This window comes from Lynx canadensis, chromosome C1 (genome assembly GCF_007474595.2).
Source record: "Lynx canadensis isolate LIC74 chromosome C1, mLynCan4.pri.v2, whole genome shotgun sequence".
NCBI lineage: Eukaryota > Metazoa > Chordata > Mammalia > Carnivora > Felidae > Lynx > Lynx canadensis.
This window is the reverse complement of record NC_044310.1, coordinates 8,819,681-8,834,952: the sequence shown is the minus strand read 5'-3', so window position 1 is coordinate 8,834,952 and position 15,272 is coordinate 8,819,681. Positions and strand designations below refer to the sequence as shown.

The following is a 15,272-nucleotide window of genomic DNA, read 5'->3' as shown; positions in this document are numbered from 1 at the left end:
AATAAAAGTCCAGCTACAGGGGCTCCTGGGTGGCTCAGTTGGTTAAGCAACCAACTCTCGATTTCGGCTCAGGTCGTGATCTCACAGTTCGTGGGTTTGAGCCCCGTGTTGGGCTCTGCACTGACAGCACAGAGCCTGCTTAGGATTCTGTCTCCACCTCTCTCTGCCCCTCTCCCCCTTGAAAATAAATAAAGAAAAAGAAAAAGAAAAAGAAAAAGAAAAAGAAAAAGAAAAAGAAAAAGAAAGAAAGAAAGAAAGAAAAGCAAGCTACAAGCCAAAGGTAGAGGACACTACCTGTCACCAGTACAATCAGGAGAAAGGAATTTAAATTTCAAATTAGCCTCAATCTTAGTAGCAGGTCTTTAGCTCTCTCCATGAATCTAAGCAATGCAAAATCTTAAACCTAAGTAATTCAAACTACTAGGATTAAAGATCCTTGAGCAGATCAGTTTTCCTTCAGAGCCCACAACTGGTCAAGACAGACTCTCATTCCTTAAAGGTCTACTGACCGACTGCTTGTCTTCCATACCTCGATATAACAAAAACTTCAGACACTTACCTGTTTAATTCCTACTTATCCCAGAAGTGAAACCCAATGACACACTAACGTACAGTGTCATTTCCTAGCCCTACTGAGTCTTCACAATAACTCACTGCTGCTTAAACCACACAGGTGAAAGTAATCGTTGTAAGGGTACGTAATAGACAACGTTTATTAGAAGTATCATATTGAGAGCCACAAAAACGTTCATGGCTTTGACCAAACAATATCACTTACAGGATTCAATACTGTAAAAATACTTCAAAAAATGAAGAAAAAATATGCGCACAAAGCTGTTCACAGAACCATAACTCATAAGAATGAAACACTGGAAACAATTTAAATGTTAAAAAACAGGGACATGGTTAAGTAAACTGACTTGATGGGTCATACAGTTATTAAATAGGACTGCTATGAAAAATGCAAAGCAAAATGGAAACAGATTATGAAAAAGGTTAACATGCTGGCTTCCAAAGTGTATGCATAAAACTGACATACTTTATGTTACATTACATGTATGTACTGTATGCTATTCCTCACTTCAAACGCTTTTTTAAAAAGCATACGTAGGTGGAATTAAAGTGTTTTTAATTATTTAGAAAATAAAAAATAAGGGACGCGTGGGTGGCACAGTCAGTTTAGCGTCCAACTTTTGATTTCACCTCAGGTCATGATCCCAGGCTCATGGGATTAAGCCCCAGGTCTGGCTCCTCGCTGAGCATGGAGCCTGCTCAAGATTCTCTCTCTCACTCTCTCTCCTCCCAACCCCACCCCCTCCCCCACTTGTGCTCTTAAAAAAAAAAGAGAAAGAGAGCGAAAGAGAAAAGAAAAATAAAAAAATAAAATAAAAAGCCTAAGCAGGTCATATACGCAATAATGTCATTTTACGCCATTGTTGACCCAAAATAAAGAGGTTCACAAGTGTTGACAAGGATATGAATTCAAAGGAATCCTTACACATTGCCAGTGGGAATGTAGAATTGTCTAGGAAAATAATCTGGCACTATCTTGTAAAGATAAACACGTGTGTACCCCGTGGCCCAGTAACCCGCTCCTAAGTATCTCCGAGAAATTCTTTCACATGTGCACCAAGAAACGTTGCACATGACAGCAAAACACCATAAACAACCCACATGTTCAACAGGAAAATGGATAAATCTGTGCTCCACAAAACGAAATACAACAGCGAAATTAAACAACCGTGTAACAACCCGAATGTATCTAACTAAATGACAATATGAAAATGAAAAAAACGGGGCACCTGGGCGGTTCAGTCGGTTAAGCGTCTGACTTCGACTCAGGTCACGATCACACAGTTCGTGAGTTCGAGCCCCACATCAGGCTCTGCACTGATGTGCGGAGCCTGCTTGGGATCTTCTCTCTCTCGCTCTCTCTCTGTGCCCCTCCCCCACACACTTTAGCTCTCTCAAACAAACTTTAAAAATAAATAAATAAATAAATAAATAAATAAATAAGAAAATGAAAAAAAAAGCAAGTCACAGAACATTAAATACAGCTTAATACCATTTTTATAAAGATCAAAACAAATGAAACAAAAGATATTATATGGAAACTTTTTTTTTTTAAAGGGACTAGAAGATCCAAGAATCAGGAGAGCAGTTACCTAAGGAGTTGACAGAGGAGTGAGATGGGGAAGGAACATGTACAACGTTAGCAATGTTTTCATTTTTATTTTGGTGGCAGGTCATAAAGGTTCATTTTATTATCGTACTTTGAAACTTACATGCTACAGATATTCTTTTAGGTGTGTCAAATAATAAATCTGTTTTAAAAGTTTCTAAAGAGAGGGGAAAAAAGGTTATACACTCTGATTACAATCATGGAAACATGCACAGGGAGAAACGAGAAAACAATGAAAACAGATTAAAACATACCTCGGGTGTACCTTGGTAAAACTGATTCTTTTTTTCCACATTCTCTACATGTTGACTGTGCTTTTGTATTTTTAAAAAATATATATTCTCTCAAAGATACACTGTTTCCAGGGAGAAAAACTGAGTGGTTGAGGAACAGTAATTGAGAAGGAGACTTTTCTCCAAATGTCCTTTAACTTTGATTCTGTACTAAATCAATATGTAACATACTCAAAAAATTTAAGTAATTTAAAATTTTTTTAATGTTTATTTGTGACAGAAAGCGAGAGAGAGTTCGAGCAGGGGAAGGACGGGGCGGTGGGGGGCGGGACAGAAGATCTGAAGCAGGTTCGACACTGACAGCAGAGAGCCCAATGAGGGACTGGAAATCACAAAACACGAGATCACGGCCTGAGCTAAAATCAAGAGTTGGACACTTAACCGACTGAGCCACCCAGGCGCCCCTTTAAAATAAAAATTTTTTTTAATTAACAACTCAGGAAACAATAGATGCTGGTGAGGATGCGGAGAAAAGGGAACACTTCTGCACTGTTGGCGAGAATGCAAACGGATGCAGCCGCTCTGGAGAACAGTATGGAGGTTCCTCAAAAAATTAAAAGTAGAGATACCCTACGACCCAGCAATTGCACTACTAGGTATTTATCCAAAGGATACAAAACTGCTGATTCGAAGGGACACATATGCCCCAATGTTTAGAGGAGCACTATTAACAATAGCCAAATTATGGAAAGACCCCAAATACATACACACACACACACACACACACACACACACACACACACACACTGGAATATTACTCAGCGATGAAAAAGAATGAAATCTTGCCATTTGCAACCATGTGGATGGAACTAAAGTGTATTATGCTAAGCAAAATAGACAAAGATAAATATTACATGATTTTTACTCGTGGAATTTAAGAAACAAAACAGATGAAGACAGGGGAAGGGAAGGAAAAATAAGATAAAAACAGAGAAGGAGGCAAACCATAGGAGACTCTTAAATACAGAGAACAAACTGAGGGTTGCTGGAGGGGTGCTGAGTGGGGGGATGGGCTAAATGGGTTATGGGCATTAAGGAGGGCACTCACTGGGATGAGCACTGGGTATTCTTTGTAGGTGATGAACACTAAATTCTACTCCTGAAACCATTATTACACTGTATGTTAGCTAACCTGGATCTAAAGAAAAAAAAATTTTTTTTTAATTTCTTTTTTATTTTTATTTTTGGGACAGAGAGAGACAGAGCATGAACGGGCGAGGGGCAGAGAGAGAGGGAGACACAGAATCGGAAACAGGCTCCAGGCTCTGAGCCATCAGCCCAGAGCCCAACGCGGGGCTCGAACTCACGGACCGCGAGATCGTGACCTGGCTGAAGTCGGACGCTTAACCGACTGCGCCACCCAGGCGCCCCTAAAGAAAATTTTAAAAAATAAAATTAAAAAATAACAAAAATAACAAAATAAAAAATTTTAAATGTTGTCACTATGAAGATAGTATCTATTTATTTAATTATAATCTTTGACCTAATGAAGTTCAAAAAATAAATAAGTTTTGGGGCACCTGGGTGGCTCTCAGTCGGTTAAGTGTCTGACTCTTGGTTTCAGCTCAGGTCATAATCTCACAATTTGTGGAATCAGGCTGGGCGTCAGGCTCTGTGCTGACATCACAGAGCCTGCTTGGGATTCTCTCTCTCCTTCTCTCTGCCCCTCCCCCACTCGCACACATGCTCTCGCTCTCTCTCTCTCTCTCTCAAAGTAAATAAATAATTTTTTAAAAATAATAAATAAATAAAGTTTTACAAAGGACTACATTATAATCATGTTCTGCGGTTCCCAAACTCTACGCCAAGACACCATAAGACGCTGCCACACAGTCCCATGCGCACTTGCCAGGACGTTTAAAATTTTTCAGGGAAACACATCATCTGTTGGACACTGCACATTCTAGACTGAGTTAGTTCACATTCAGCGTTAGATTGTCCTAAGTTGTTAGGACATGCGTACTTACTAAGTTGTTTAGACTTAATTATTTTTTAAATGCAAAGACCATTTGGTGTGTCTTTTGGCTTAGGACGTGCAGTGAAAATATTTCCAAGACACTAAGAGAACTATGAACTCAGAAGCTGGGAACCTCTAATCTCGTTGGGAAAAAACTCTCTTCATGTAACAGATATGTTCTTTGGAAACACTTTCCAAGAGAAGTATCCCAACTAAAGTACTAAAAGGGACCAGGAGTCTTAAGTGTTAGCCATAAATTTCGTTTATCTTCTTTTTTTTTTTTTTTTTTTTTTTCCAACGTTTATTTATTTTTGGGACAGAGAGAGACAGAGCATGAACAGGGGAGGGGCAGAGAGAGAGGGAGACACAGAACCGGAAACAGGCTCCAGGCTCTGAGCCATCAGCCCAGAGCCCGACGCGGGGCTCGAACTCACGGACCGCGAGATCGTGACCTGGCTGAAGTCGGACGCTTAACCGACTGCGCCACCCAGGCGCCCCTCGTTTATCTTCTTTAGAGGACGCTTAAGCTAAGCCTTAAAAGTCATTAAAACACGGTACCTTGCTAAAGAAATATAAGCTCTCCAATTACAGTAAGATTTCTGTAGACAATCGGCTGCATGGAGGACACTAGAAAGCATAAAATGACCCAAATACCTTCCCTTTTTTCAGTGAAATTTTCCAGACTTCTCTCTAGAGGCTTAAAAGTTCTATCGATCGGTCAAACTGGAAAAGCAACGTGGAGAAATGAGCCTTCCTACCGTCTGCCCCTCAATAGCAGCTCGCTGGCGTCCTAAGACATCTTGCAGCTGAGTGAAATGCTGAATGAAGGCCACCACCTCCGCCTGAAAACGCTGCGTGTGCACATACTGTACGGAGGCCATCTGGAGGCTCACTCGAATGTCGTGTTCCCTCCGGAGCAGAGGGTCGGGCCGTCCATATCTGGGAATAAGAGCAAAAATGTGACTTGACAGCAAGATACAAGTTAGTATTGGAAGAAAACAGGCTCAGTTAGGGATTATCCTAGCAAACAGCTTTAACTATGAGAATGTGAATCTGCAATCAGGTTTGACAAAGCAAACTCCAGTAATTACTCCCTTTCTAAGCTGCCACAATGTGTTGAGGATGTTAAATGAGAGTCTGGTAGGATGACCAAGGCCATGAACAGGTAGGCAGCTCTGGTGTTAAACTCTTGATTCCAGAACTCACGCAGAAGCCACCTGTGGTTCCACCGGGGCCCCTTTCCCTGCCTTTAGGGAAAGGGGATTATTCCTCCTCAAAGATTGTAACAATATGGACTCAAAAGGTACAAAAATAAGGTCATGAAACGATGGGGAAAGAAAAAATTAGGCAATGCAATCGGTGTTTCTGGGGAAAACAGTCTCCTGGAAGCAGAAAGAAGTCTGTTTACCTCAGTGAAATGTGGGCCAAAGAGGTTTAGCATGTACATTCCAAGACAAATTAGGAAACTTTTATGAATGGTTTTCAATTTAATGGGCATGGTATGCTCTCTCTTTCTCGCTCAAAAATAAACACCAAAAAAAAAAAAAAAAAAAAGGACAAAAGAAAGAAAAGATTCAAAATAGACTTTTTATAGAGAAAAAAATGCATCATATAATTTAACATCTATATCTTCAACAACTTTCTCAGGCTGAAATCATTCCAGAATGTTGAAAGGGAGATGGAAACTGATCTAACTTCGTCTTCTCAATATTTAGATAGAAAAACTGATTCGTGGAGATTAAGTGACTTGCCTAAGGTCACATAACAAGCCAGTGAGATCCCAGGCTTTTTAACATTCAGAATTATTTCGGGGTGTCTGGCTGGCTCAGTTAGTAGAGCATGCGACTCTCAATCTTGGGGTTGTGAGTTTGAGCCCCACGTTGGGTGTGGAGATTACTTAAAAAAAAAAAACTTAAAGAGGGGCGCCTGGGTGGCGCAGTCGGTTAAGCGTCCGACTTCAGCCAGGTCACGATCTCGCGGTCCAGGAGTTCGAGCCCTGCGTCAGGCTCTGGGCTGATGGCTCAGAGCCTGGAGCCTGTTTCCGATTCTGTGTCTCCCTCTCTCTCTGTCCCTCCCCCGTTCATGCTCTGTCTCTCTCTGTCCCAAAAATAAATAAAAACGTTGAAAAAAAAAAAAACAAAGAAAAAAAGAATTATTTCAATCACACACCATCCGCTTATGAGGACTGAGTAGCCCACTTCAACAAAGATCCATTTTACTATAAATCAGGATTCTTTGCAACTAGATCATATCAATTTTACCTAAGATGGTAAAAACTTTTTTAAACTTTTATTGGTTTAGCCAACAAGAATTTGAAACAGCAACAAATATGACAAAATGTCAAACGAGAAAAATGGGTATTTTTACTTAAAAGTTTGGAAAATGAGTGCTTCTTCTCCACTGGTAGTAAACCGCTCTCTGTAGAATTCTCCATGGGCTGTAAGGTCACTTAGGGACAGGCTCCCAATGCTTCCCTGCAAGGCCAGGTCTCCATCTAGGGATGTTAAAAATAGAACACACGCCTATGTATCTTTTTTTGTCATACACCTTAAATATGTCTAGAACAAAAACCGATCCACACATGCCTCAGACTTTTCACTACTTAATCAAATTAAATGTCAAAGGCTAGTTTTCATATTCCAATGCACCCGCCAAAAACATTTTACACAGTATTTCAAAGTCTCAATGCAGAAGTCCAAAGGGGGTTGAAACAATACAGCAATATCATACTTTAACCTTTACGAGGGAAAGAAATTAAATGCATACACAAATTAAAGGATAAAACATTTCTAAATACAGGGGCGCCTGGGTGGCTCAGTCAGGTAAGCGTCCAACTCTTGGTCTTGGCTCAGGTCATCATCTCACGGTTCGTGAGTTCAAGCCCTACATCAGGGTCTGTGCTGACAGTGTGGAGGCTGCTTAGGATTCTCTGTCTTCCTCTCTCTCTGTCCCTCCTTGCTTGTGTGCTCACTTGCTCTCACTCTCTCTCTCTCTCTCTCTCTCAAAAATAAACATTTAATTTAAAATATTTTTTTTAATTCTTTTTTTTTTATGTTTATTTTTGAGAGAAAGAAACAGAGTGTGAGCAGGGAAGGGGCAGAAGGAGAGAAAGAGACACAGAATTTGAAGCAGGCTCCAGGCTCCAAGCTGTCAGCACAAAGCCTGACACAGGGCTCAGGCCCACAGACTGCGAGATCATGACCTGAGCCAAAGTCAGACGCTTAACCGACTGAGCCACCTAGGCGCCCCTAAAAACAACATTTCTAATTTTTTTTTTTTTAACGTTTAGTTATTTTTGAGACAGAGAGAGACAGAGCATGAACAGGGGAGGGGCAGAGAGAGAGGGAGACACAGAATCGGAAGCAGGCTCCAGGCTCTGAGCCATCAGCCCAGAGCCCGACGCGGGGCTTGAACCCACGGACCGCAAGATCGTGACCCGAGCCGAAGTCGGACGCTCAACCGACTGAGCCACCCATGCACCCCAACATTTCTAAATACAGACAGAATGGGATCCTTTCTGAGATGAAGACCACTAATTAGAATTAGTGAAACAGCATAAGGTCTATCAACTGCGCGATGGATAAGAGAATAAAGGAGGAAGCGTCAGATATGTCAGCTATTCAGGCATTTAAGTGGGTGTCAGTGTGATTTAATAAAAAATTGCAATTAATGAGACAGACACTGGAGACAAGATTTAAAACTACTCTGGTGTCACAAGAGTGAAACCCCCTGAAGGTGGAAAAGAATAAAGAAGGATGTTAAAACATGCACACCTGGGGTGTTCACCTACAATGACTCATTCTTCACATGGTATGGATAATAAAAAGCGATACTGCAAACTGCTGCTTCCATAAAGCAAATTTTATCATCATAATTAGCACTACAAAGCCGTGACTTAGGTGTTTATATCTGGCATGCTAGTTCAGCTCTCGATGAATTGAAGACACATAACTTATTTTGGACTCATCGTCACCTAACAAAAATACCCAAGTTTCTCCCAATTTTTAAAGACCTATCTCCTCCAAGCTTTTATAAATTAACTTATACCAGACGTGAAATCTCATTTCAGTTCATTCCTCCCCCCAAAAGACATTCCCATTTTTATTACAGAGTCAACATTTGAGCTCTGTGATCTTCCACTATTAAGGAAGGAGGGGTGTTTTACTCACACTTTATAAACCTCTGCTATTTAGAACTCGACGTGGCTGATCACTCGTGTTCCACTAAGAACTTCTACCTGCACGGTCCCGTTGGAAAGAATGCCGGCTCTGCCACATCCTCGTGCCTGAAATCATGCGCCCTATCGAAGGCTCCCTCTACTAATGCAATAGAGGGAACCTATTCCCCGGTTTCCCAGGTGTAATTACTAATAATGCCCCCTTTCACTCTCAAAATGTTCCAATTTGGACAAAGAAAAATTATATAGTCACCCCAGACAGAGTTTGTTAAAAACACGGATAGATGCCAGGGCTCCAACCCAACCTAATGAATCACATTTTTGGTAGTGGGGGGAGGAGGGGGGGGCAGGGTCCCAGACACCTGCATTTTTAACAAGCTGTCCACATGATTCTGATCCATAAGCCAGTATTCGGGAACAACCACCGGGAATCCAGTGATTCCACACCCTATTTGCATGTGAGGACAATTAGATTTGTGAGAAAAGGAGGAGGAGGAGGTTCAAATTCTTACCAGATTGTGCAAGTTCGATTTCTCCCCACTTACCAATCATTTCCAGGTGTGCCGCTAATTTGGACACACTCGCTTTAGCCAGCTCACTGGTGGTCTTATTCAGCACGAGAGAGAGCGAATGCACCTAAGAACGTGGGACATAAAGCAAGGCAGATCTTACTGGGGGAGAAAAGGCATCTTTCAGGCAAACAGCAAAACCCAACGGAGGGAGATGCACAAAGGCTCGGGAAATGTGAGGCAGCACTTCTGTGGACGCCGGTTTCCTTTTGGCCCTCTTCAGCAGTCAAACCATGATCTAAGGAGAGAGCTGAGGAGAAAGGGGCTCCACCAGCCACCCCGAAACCCAGGGCCTGTGGTATAGCGTCTCTGCAGTCGCCTTGTCTATACTCTGTTAGTGAAATGGGTTAGGTTATAAAACAATTTTTCTCATTGTTTGCGCATGTGTTTCATATTGCATTCTTCTGTCATCGCTCATAGAGGTTCATTAAGTAAAGTCTCAACCTAAGAAATCTGTCCAAGCAAAATGATAAACAGGATTTAGAATCCCATTTAATCCCTGGACAAATATTTAATAGAAGCCCATGGTGACCAGTGGGACTTCACCTAGGAACCACAATCAAACATTTTCTTTTCAAGGGACAAGCAGAAACAGAAGAAAGCCAAAACCCTCTGTCTTAGGATCTGCATTCTTTGTTAACAAATAAATACATTATGGGGGCGCCTGGGTGGTTCAGCTGGTTAAGCGTCCGACTCTTGATCTCGGCCCAGGTCATGATCTCACGGTTCATGAGATGGAGTCCCACGTAGGGCTCTGGACTCATGTCACAGAGCCTGCTTGGGATTCTCTCTCTCTCTCTCTCTCTCTCTCTCTCTCTCACTCTCACTCTCTCTCTCTCTCTCAAAATAAATAAATAAACTTAAAAAAAATCAAATAAACACAGTATGGTAACACTGTCATTTTAAATATTCAAAGGACTCGTATCTCTACGATGTGTTGAGACAGGAACCTTAGTGTCGTCACTGGGGAAAAGGGATCAGTTGGAGAGAAGGAAGGAGAGAGGAGGTCAAACCTCAATTCACATCCCTGCTTCCAAATGCCACACTCACCCCTTTCTCTTCAGTGCCTACCGCTAAGCAGGTGCTCAGGAAACATCTGATGAATGAATGATAAGGAAGGAAAAAGACGGGGGAAGAAAGAGAGAAAAGAATAGGAAGAAAGGCAGGAGAAGGAACATCTATAGAGAAAGGCAGAGAAAAAAGGAGGGGATTACTACAGATGCAGTGGCCTTGGAGGCCCCTCCAGCGCCATAGAGCCTCCACGGCAGAAAGTTTTTTTGTCACAGACACAAAGGTCTCAAGGAAATGAGATTATCAAGTAGGAGGGAAACAGAAAACCTCTAGCCACTTAATCACCCAAGTAACAAATATAGTGGGGCTAAAAATGCTTTCATTAGAAGAATCCAGCTGTCACCACCTGACCCCACTCTTAACACAAATCCTAGTGTCCCTAAAAGTGGGACAACCAAACACTGCAATCCCCTCTAGCATAATACAAGAGGAAGCACCCAGCACGACCTACCACATGCTCTTAACAAAAAGCTGAACCTGAATCTGATGAGGCCTCTAGAGCTAACTTCCATTTCTAAAATTAGAAGATAAAAGAAGTCAATGGCACCAAAAGAAAACAAAAAGACAGATCCAGAATGTGCGACACTCTACAGGACACATTAGCCCGGTTTCTACAAGCCAGTGGCACAGGGTAAATAAAGACTGGTTTTCTTTAATCAACAGAGATTTAGAAGAAATGAGAGCAAACGGAACATGTGAACCTATTTTGAATTCACATTCAAAAGATTCATATATCATTTTATTTAATGCTCCCCATTTTGTAGACAAAGAGACTACGGCTCAGAAAAGCAAATTATTCCAATGAATTGTAGAGATCACAGGGAAGTTTCTTAACCACTCATTTCTCTACAATCCATCAGTAAAAGGGCTATTTTGAGTTAATCAGAAAGACCTGATTACAGACGGGTCTTACACAATACCAAGAAATTCTCGTTAGAGTTAGTTATGTAAGATAACGTCCACGGTTTTTTTTAGAAATGACTACTGAGGCATGTAGAGGTAAAATGATATATCCGGAATTTGCTTTAAAATATTTCAGCAAGGGGCGCCTGGATGGCTCAGTCGGTTGAGCGTCCGACTTCGGCTCAGGTCATGATCTCACGGTTCGTGGGTTCGAGCCCCACGTCGGGCTCTGTGCTGACAGCTCGGAGCCTGGAGCCTGCTTCCGATTCTGTGTCTCCCTCTCTCTCTGCCCCTCCCCTGCTCACCCTCTCTCTCTTTCTCCCTCTCTCTCTCTCAAAAATAAACATTAAAAATAAATAAAATAAAATAAAATAATTCAGCAAAAAGAAAAAACGAATAAAGTAAATGTGATGAATCTCAAAGGAATTAAGTAAATGGAAGTTCCTTCAACTGTTCTTTTGTGTTGTCTGAAAATTCCCACAATAAACATGTTTTCAAAAATTCTTATTCTAAAACAGCCCACTGCCGAGGGGCATCGTCTAGTCTCGTTCTCTTGTGAAGCCGGCTACACTCCATCTGTGCAAGGCCCCCAGAGCGCTTCCACACCCAACACCAAGGGGCTCCTGAGGCCCTCCGTTACAGGCACCACAAGACTGAAGTTATGGGTACCAACACGTGACGTCCAAAACAAGGGCTGAAGCCTCTCCGATTTCCATCCATCTCACTAACCAAGGTGCCGGGGGACTCCGCGCTGCCCTGGCACTCACTCGCACACACTGAGCAGAGGAAGTGAGACTCGTTCGTGGCCAACTCTGCCCTGGAAGCTCTTCCATTTCTAGAAGAATGCAGCCTCCTGCCAGCTAAGGAAAGAAGAAGATAGCAAGTGGATTACATGTGATTCTCCCCGGCGGCAGGTGCAAGTCTGCATTGGAGAAGGCAGGTAGATGAACTTCACCCTCCAGACACACACATAACCAGCCACTGCAGGGAGCCCGGGGCTCTGGAAGGTGCTAGATGCTGTGGTGTGCCCCCAAATGGTCAATTAAGTTGAACTGCTTACACATCTTACCGTGCTCACGCACAGAGCAGAATAACCTTAAATTCAAACGCTACTTTTTATGTGTTCTTAAACATTCGCAATACGAGTACCAAGGACAAGTATGTGTAAGTAAGTACGGTGAGCCACAGTACAGCAAAAATAATGCCAGCTATCGTTCACTGAATGCTTACTTCATGCCACGCGCTGTGCAAAGGGCCTTGCCCATTTAGTCCTCTCACACAATCCTTGCAACATCCCGACGACAGAGGCACCATCCAACACCCCCAGTTTATAGGTGAGAAAATCGAGGGAGAGAGAAGCTAAAAACTGTGCCCAAGGCCACACAGCTATAGGTTACAGCAGAAATGCCAGGATTCGGACCCGCAGGCCGTCCTGAGGCTCCAATCTCAAGGGCTGGCCTGTTGCGTCAAAAAGCCAGTAGCGATCTCAGCGAGCAGGGAGACCACATCCCAGAGTAGCTACCATGCACCAGACGCCCGGCCAGGTGCTTTACGTGCGTTACCTCACTCGGTTATCTTAATGAGTCGAATGATGGAAGGCAACCAAACGGATGGGTGATGGGAAAAAGAGGAAACTGAGGCTCCAAGAAAATAAGGCATTCCACTGAACTGCACAACCCAAAGAAATACAGGTTACTTAAACCATTTGTTTTCCATGCCTCCTGATGGGCTTTATACAAAAACCTCTTCTAAAATATTAACAGGCATCCAGACTATAGATAGCTCCCCTGCCAACAAGATCTACTTTCTAGAGTAAATGTGCAACAGGCGCACGTAAGTGAACACAGCCAAATTCATTCCCGGAACTTCAAGGAGCCAAAGGGAACTGATACCTTGAGATCCATCTTGGTGTTGACTGGATCCTGAAGTTCAGACTCTAGCAGAGCATTTGATTCTGACTTCACATTTTGTAGAATGTCCTCAGGAGGTACCTTCATTGCATGGTTGTCTGCAGTGGAACCAATTCCAAAAAAATCCAGTATCACCACCCACGTTTGCAGCGTGATCAGTACATCCAAGCAGTTAAAATCAACATCAATGTTCCGGTTAACTCGACTGTAACTGGAAGAGAATTCTGGATGTTTCTTATCCACCAAGAATACATTGATATGTACCAAAGAATCATCAAATTTACTCTTTCCAGCAAGTATCTTGGGCTCGTCTACTGTTGGAGAAGGGGGTGGAGTCAAGGGATAGTCCTGGTCTTGGACTTCCTTTGGCTTCTTCCGGGATGCCGAGGTGGGTCTCTGATACAGCTGGAAGACATTAGGAGCTTCTTCCATGTGGGAAGGGAGAGACCGAGGCATATCAGGATACTCCACATTGGATACTGAAGGACAGGACTGAGAGAGATATTCTTTTTGTGCTAAACTAGATGGCTTAGGGGCCCCCCGAGACACCATCAGGTTCTTATATTTGGAATCCGGATTCTTCTCCAGTAAGTCTTCCATGAGCAGAGAGCGCAGGGCAATCTGAATGGATAAAGTCTGAGGATGGTCTTTACTGAATTCTACCTCAAAATCCTGAAACTTTAAGCTCACAAGACCCTGGGCCCCCAAAGTCAGATCTCCACTTAGCTGGACTTGAAGCTCTGGGATACAAAAGTTGGCTTGAATCTGGGTAAAGGACTTGACTTCCTTCAGAGACAAGGACTTTTGAGAAGAGTTAGAAAGGCTGGAGTGGCTGAACAATCCATTCTCCTTCCTTTCAATGGAAGGTTCTCCACAGGTACTGAGGGAAGGCAGAGGAGAATTAGGGCAAGGTGAGGAGGCAGCAGTGACTGGAAACTTATTCAGATCTTCACTATACACAAGATTGTCCAGTGTCTGTAAAACCTGCTCATATACGTGCTTTGCTAACACCACCTGTAGTCAAAGAGAAAAATGTAGTTATTCCACTACTATTATTAACTGCGCTCAGATGCACCGCCCACAAATTTCCATAGTTGATGTCCATGGGTTTCCCCAAGACGTTCTAAACTGGATGACAGCAGGAACTATCCCTGCTGTCCTTACCTCTCTGTGACCCATGTCTACCGATGAGGCCCTCCTGCCGCCTCCCCCAGCACCTCACAAAATAATCTTTACACAACCAATGTTCAGTAAGTCCTGTTGACTGTGGGCCTGAATCAGCAAAATCACTCTGTCTAAACCCACAAAAACAATACCAGAAATCGACGGGAAAACTGCCAAAAGTCTACTGTGGCTACACCACAGGACTGAGAAACAAGGCTCAGGGTTCTAAAACTCGCCGATCATCCCCAATTAGGGTCATAACCTCTGTTTTTACTTCAGCTAAACAAAGTGGTTTTTAATGACAATAATGATAAGTCATGATTACTTACATTTTCTCTCCCTTACTTTGGTTTTAATTACAATTTCTCATTAAAAATATTTTCACAAAAGCTTTTTAAGTATTTATGGGCAATTTTTTAACAGGAATTCCAAAAAGATATAGAAATGATAGAATTAGAAAGTGATCGTTCTACAGCCCCCAATGAACTAACATAGCCCATCAGAGGTCATCCGTGGAATCGGCCCTTCTATGAACGACCAGCAGGGAATTTTACAATGGGCAGATCGGGTTCTCGTCACCTGCACGCAATCAACAATTTGAGCATCACTAACATAAGGACAACCAAGCATTATGTGCCTCTTGAAATAATGCAATATGAAGGACCCAGCACCATGCTGAAGTGTTCTGGCCAAAAAAAGAACCTGAATCCAAATAAACCTGTAGAGTGAAGGTATAGTTTACAGGAAATGTGGGAGAACAAGTGACACCATAACCAAACAGCCAAATCTGAATGTGGGACAACCTAAGGGCCACTGCCTGACTTCTCACAATAACAGCGTGCAGGGAAAACATGAAAGAAACTGAACAGAGACCCACACGATGTATCATGCAAACGGATTGAACGGGTCTCATTTGGATCCTGATTCAAACAAACTAAAAGTGAAAACACATTTTTTTAACTAATCAAAAATGTCTCTGAAATCCAAAAATGCATTAAAATGTATTACGCTACATGGCGTGCCTCTGTGGCACAGTCAATTAAGCA

At 42.5% G+C, this 15,272-nt stretch overlaps 1 protein-coding gene across 8 annotated transcripts in view; it reads right to left on the bottom strand.

Annotated features, from left to right (window-relative positions):
* Positions 1 to 15,272, bottom strand: part of VPS13D (vacuolar protein sorting 13 homolog D) — a 257,865-nt gene that overhangs the window by 201,850 nt on the left and 40,743 nt on the right. For all 8 annotated transcript variants that reach the window (XM_030324829.1, XM_030324831.1, XM_030324832.1 and 5 more), the window contains 4 exons: positions 13,045 to 14,076; positions 9,155 to 9,245; positions 6,800 to 6,926; positions 5,191 to 5,371 (listed from right to left, as the gene is read on the bottom strand). In XM_030324829.1, coding sequence (XP_030180689.1) covers positions 5,191 to 5,371; positions 6,800 to 6,926; positions 9,155 to 9,245; positions 13,045 to 14,076 — 1,431 coding nt within the window. The remainder of the gene's footprint in view (positions 1 to 5,190; positions 5,372 to 6,799; positions 6,927 to 9,154; positions 9,246 to 13,044; positions 14,077 to 15,272) is intronic.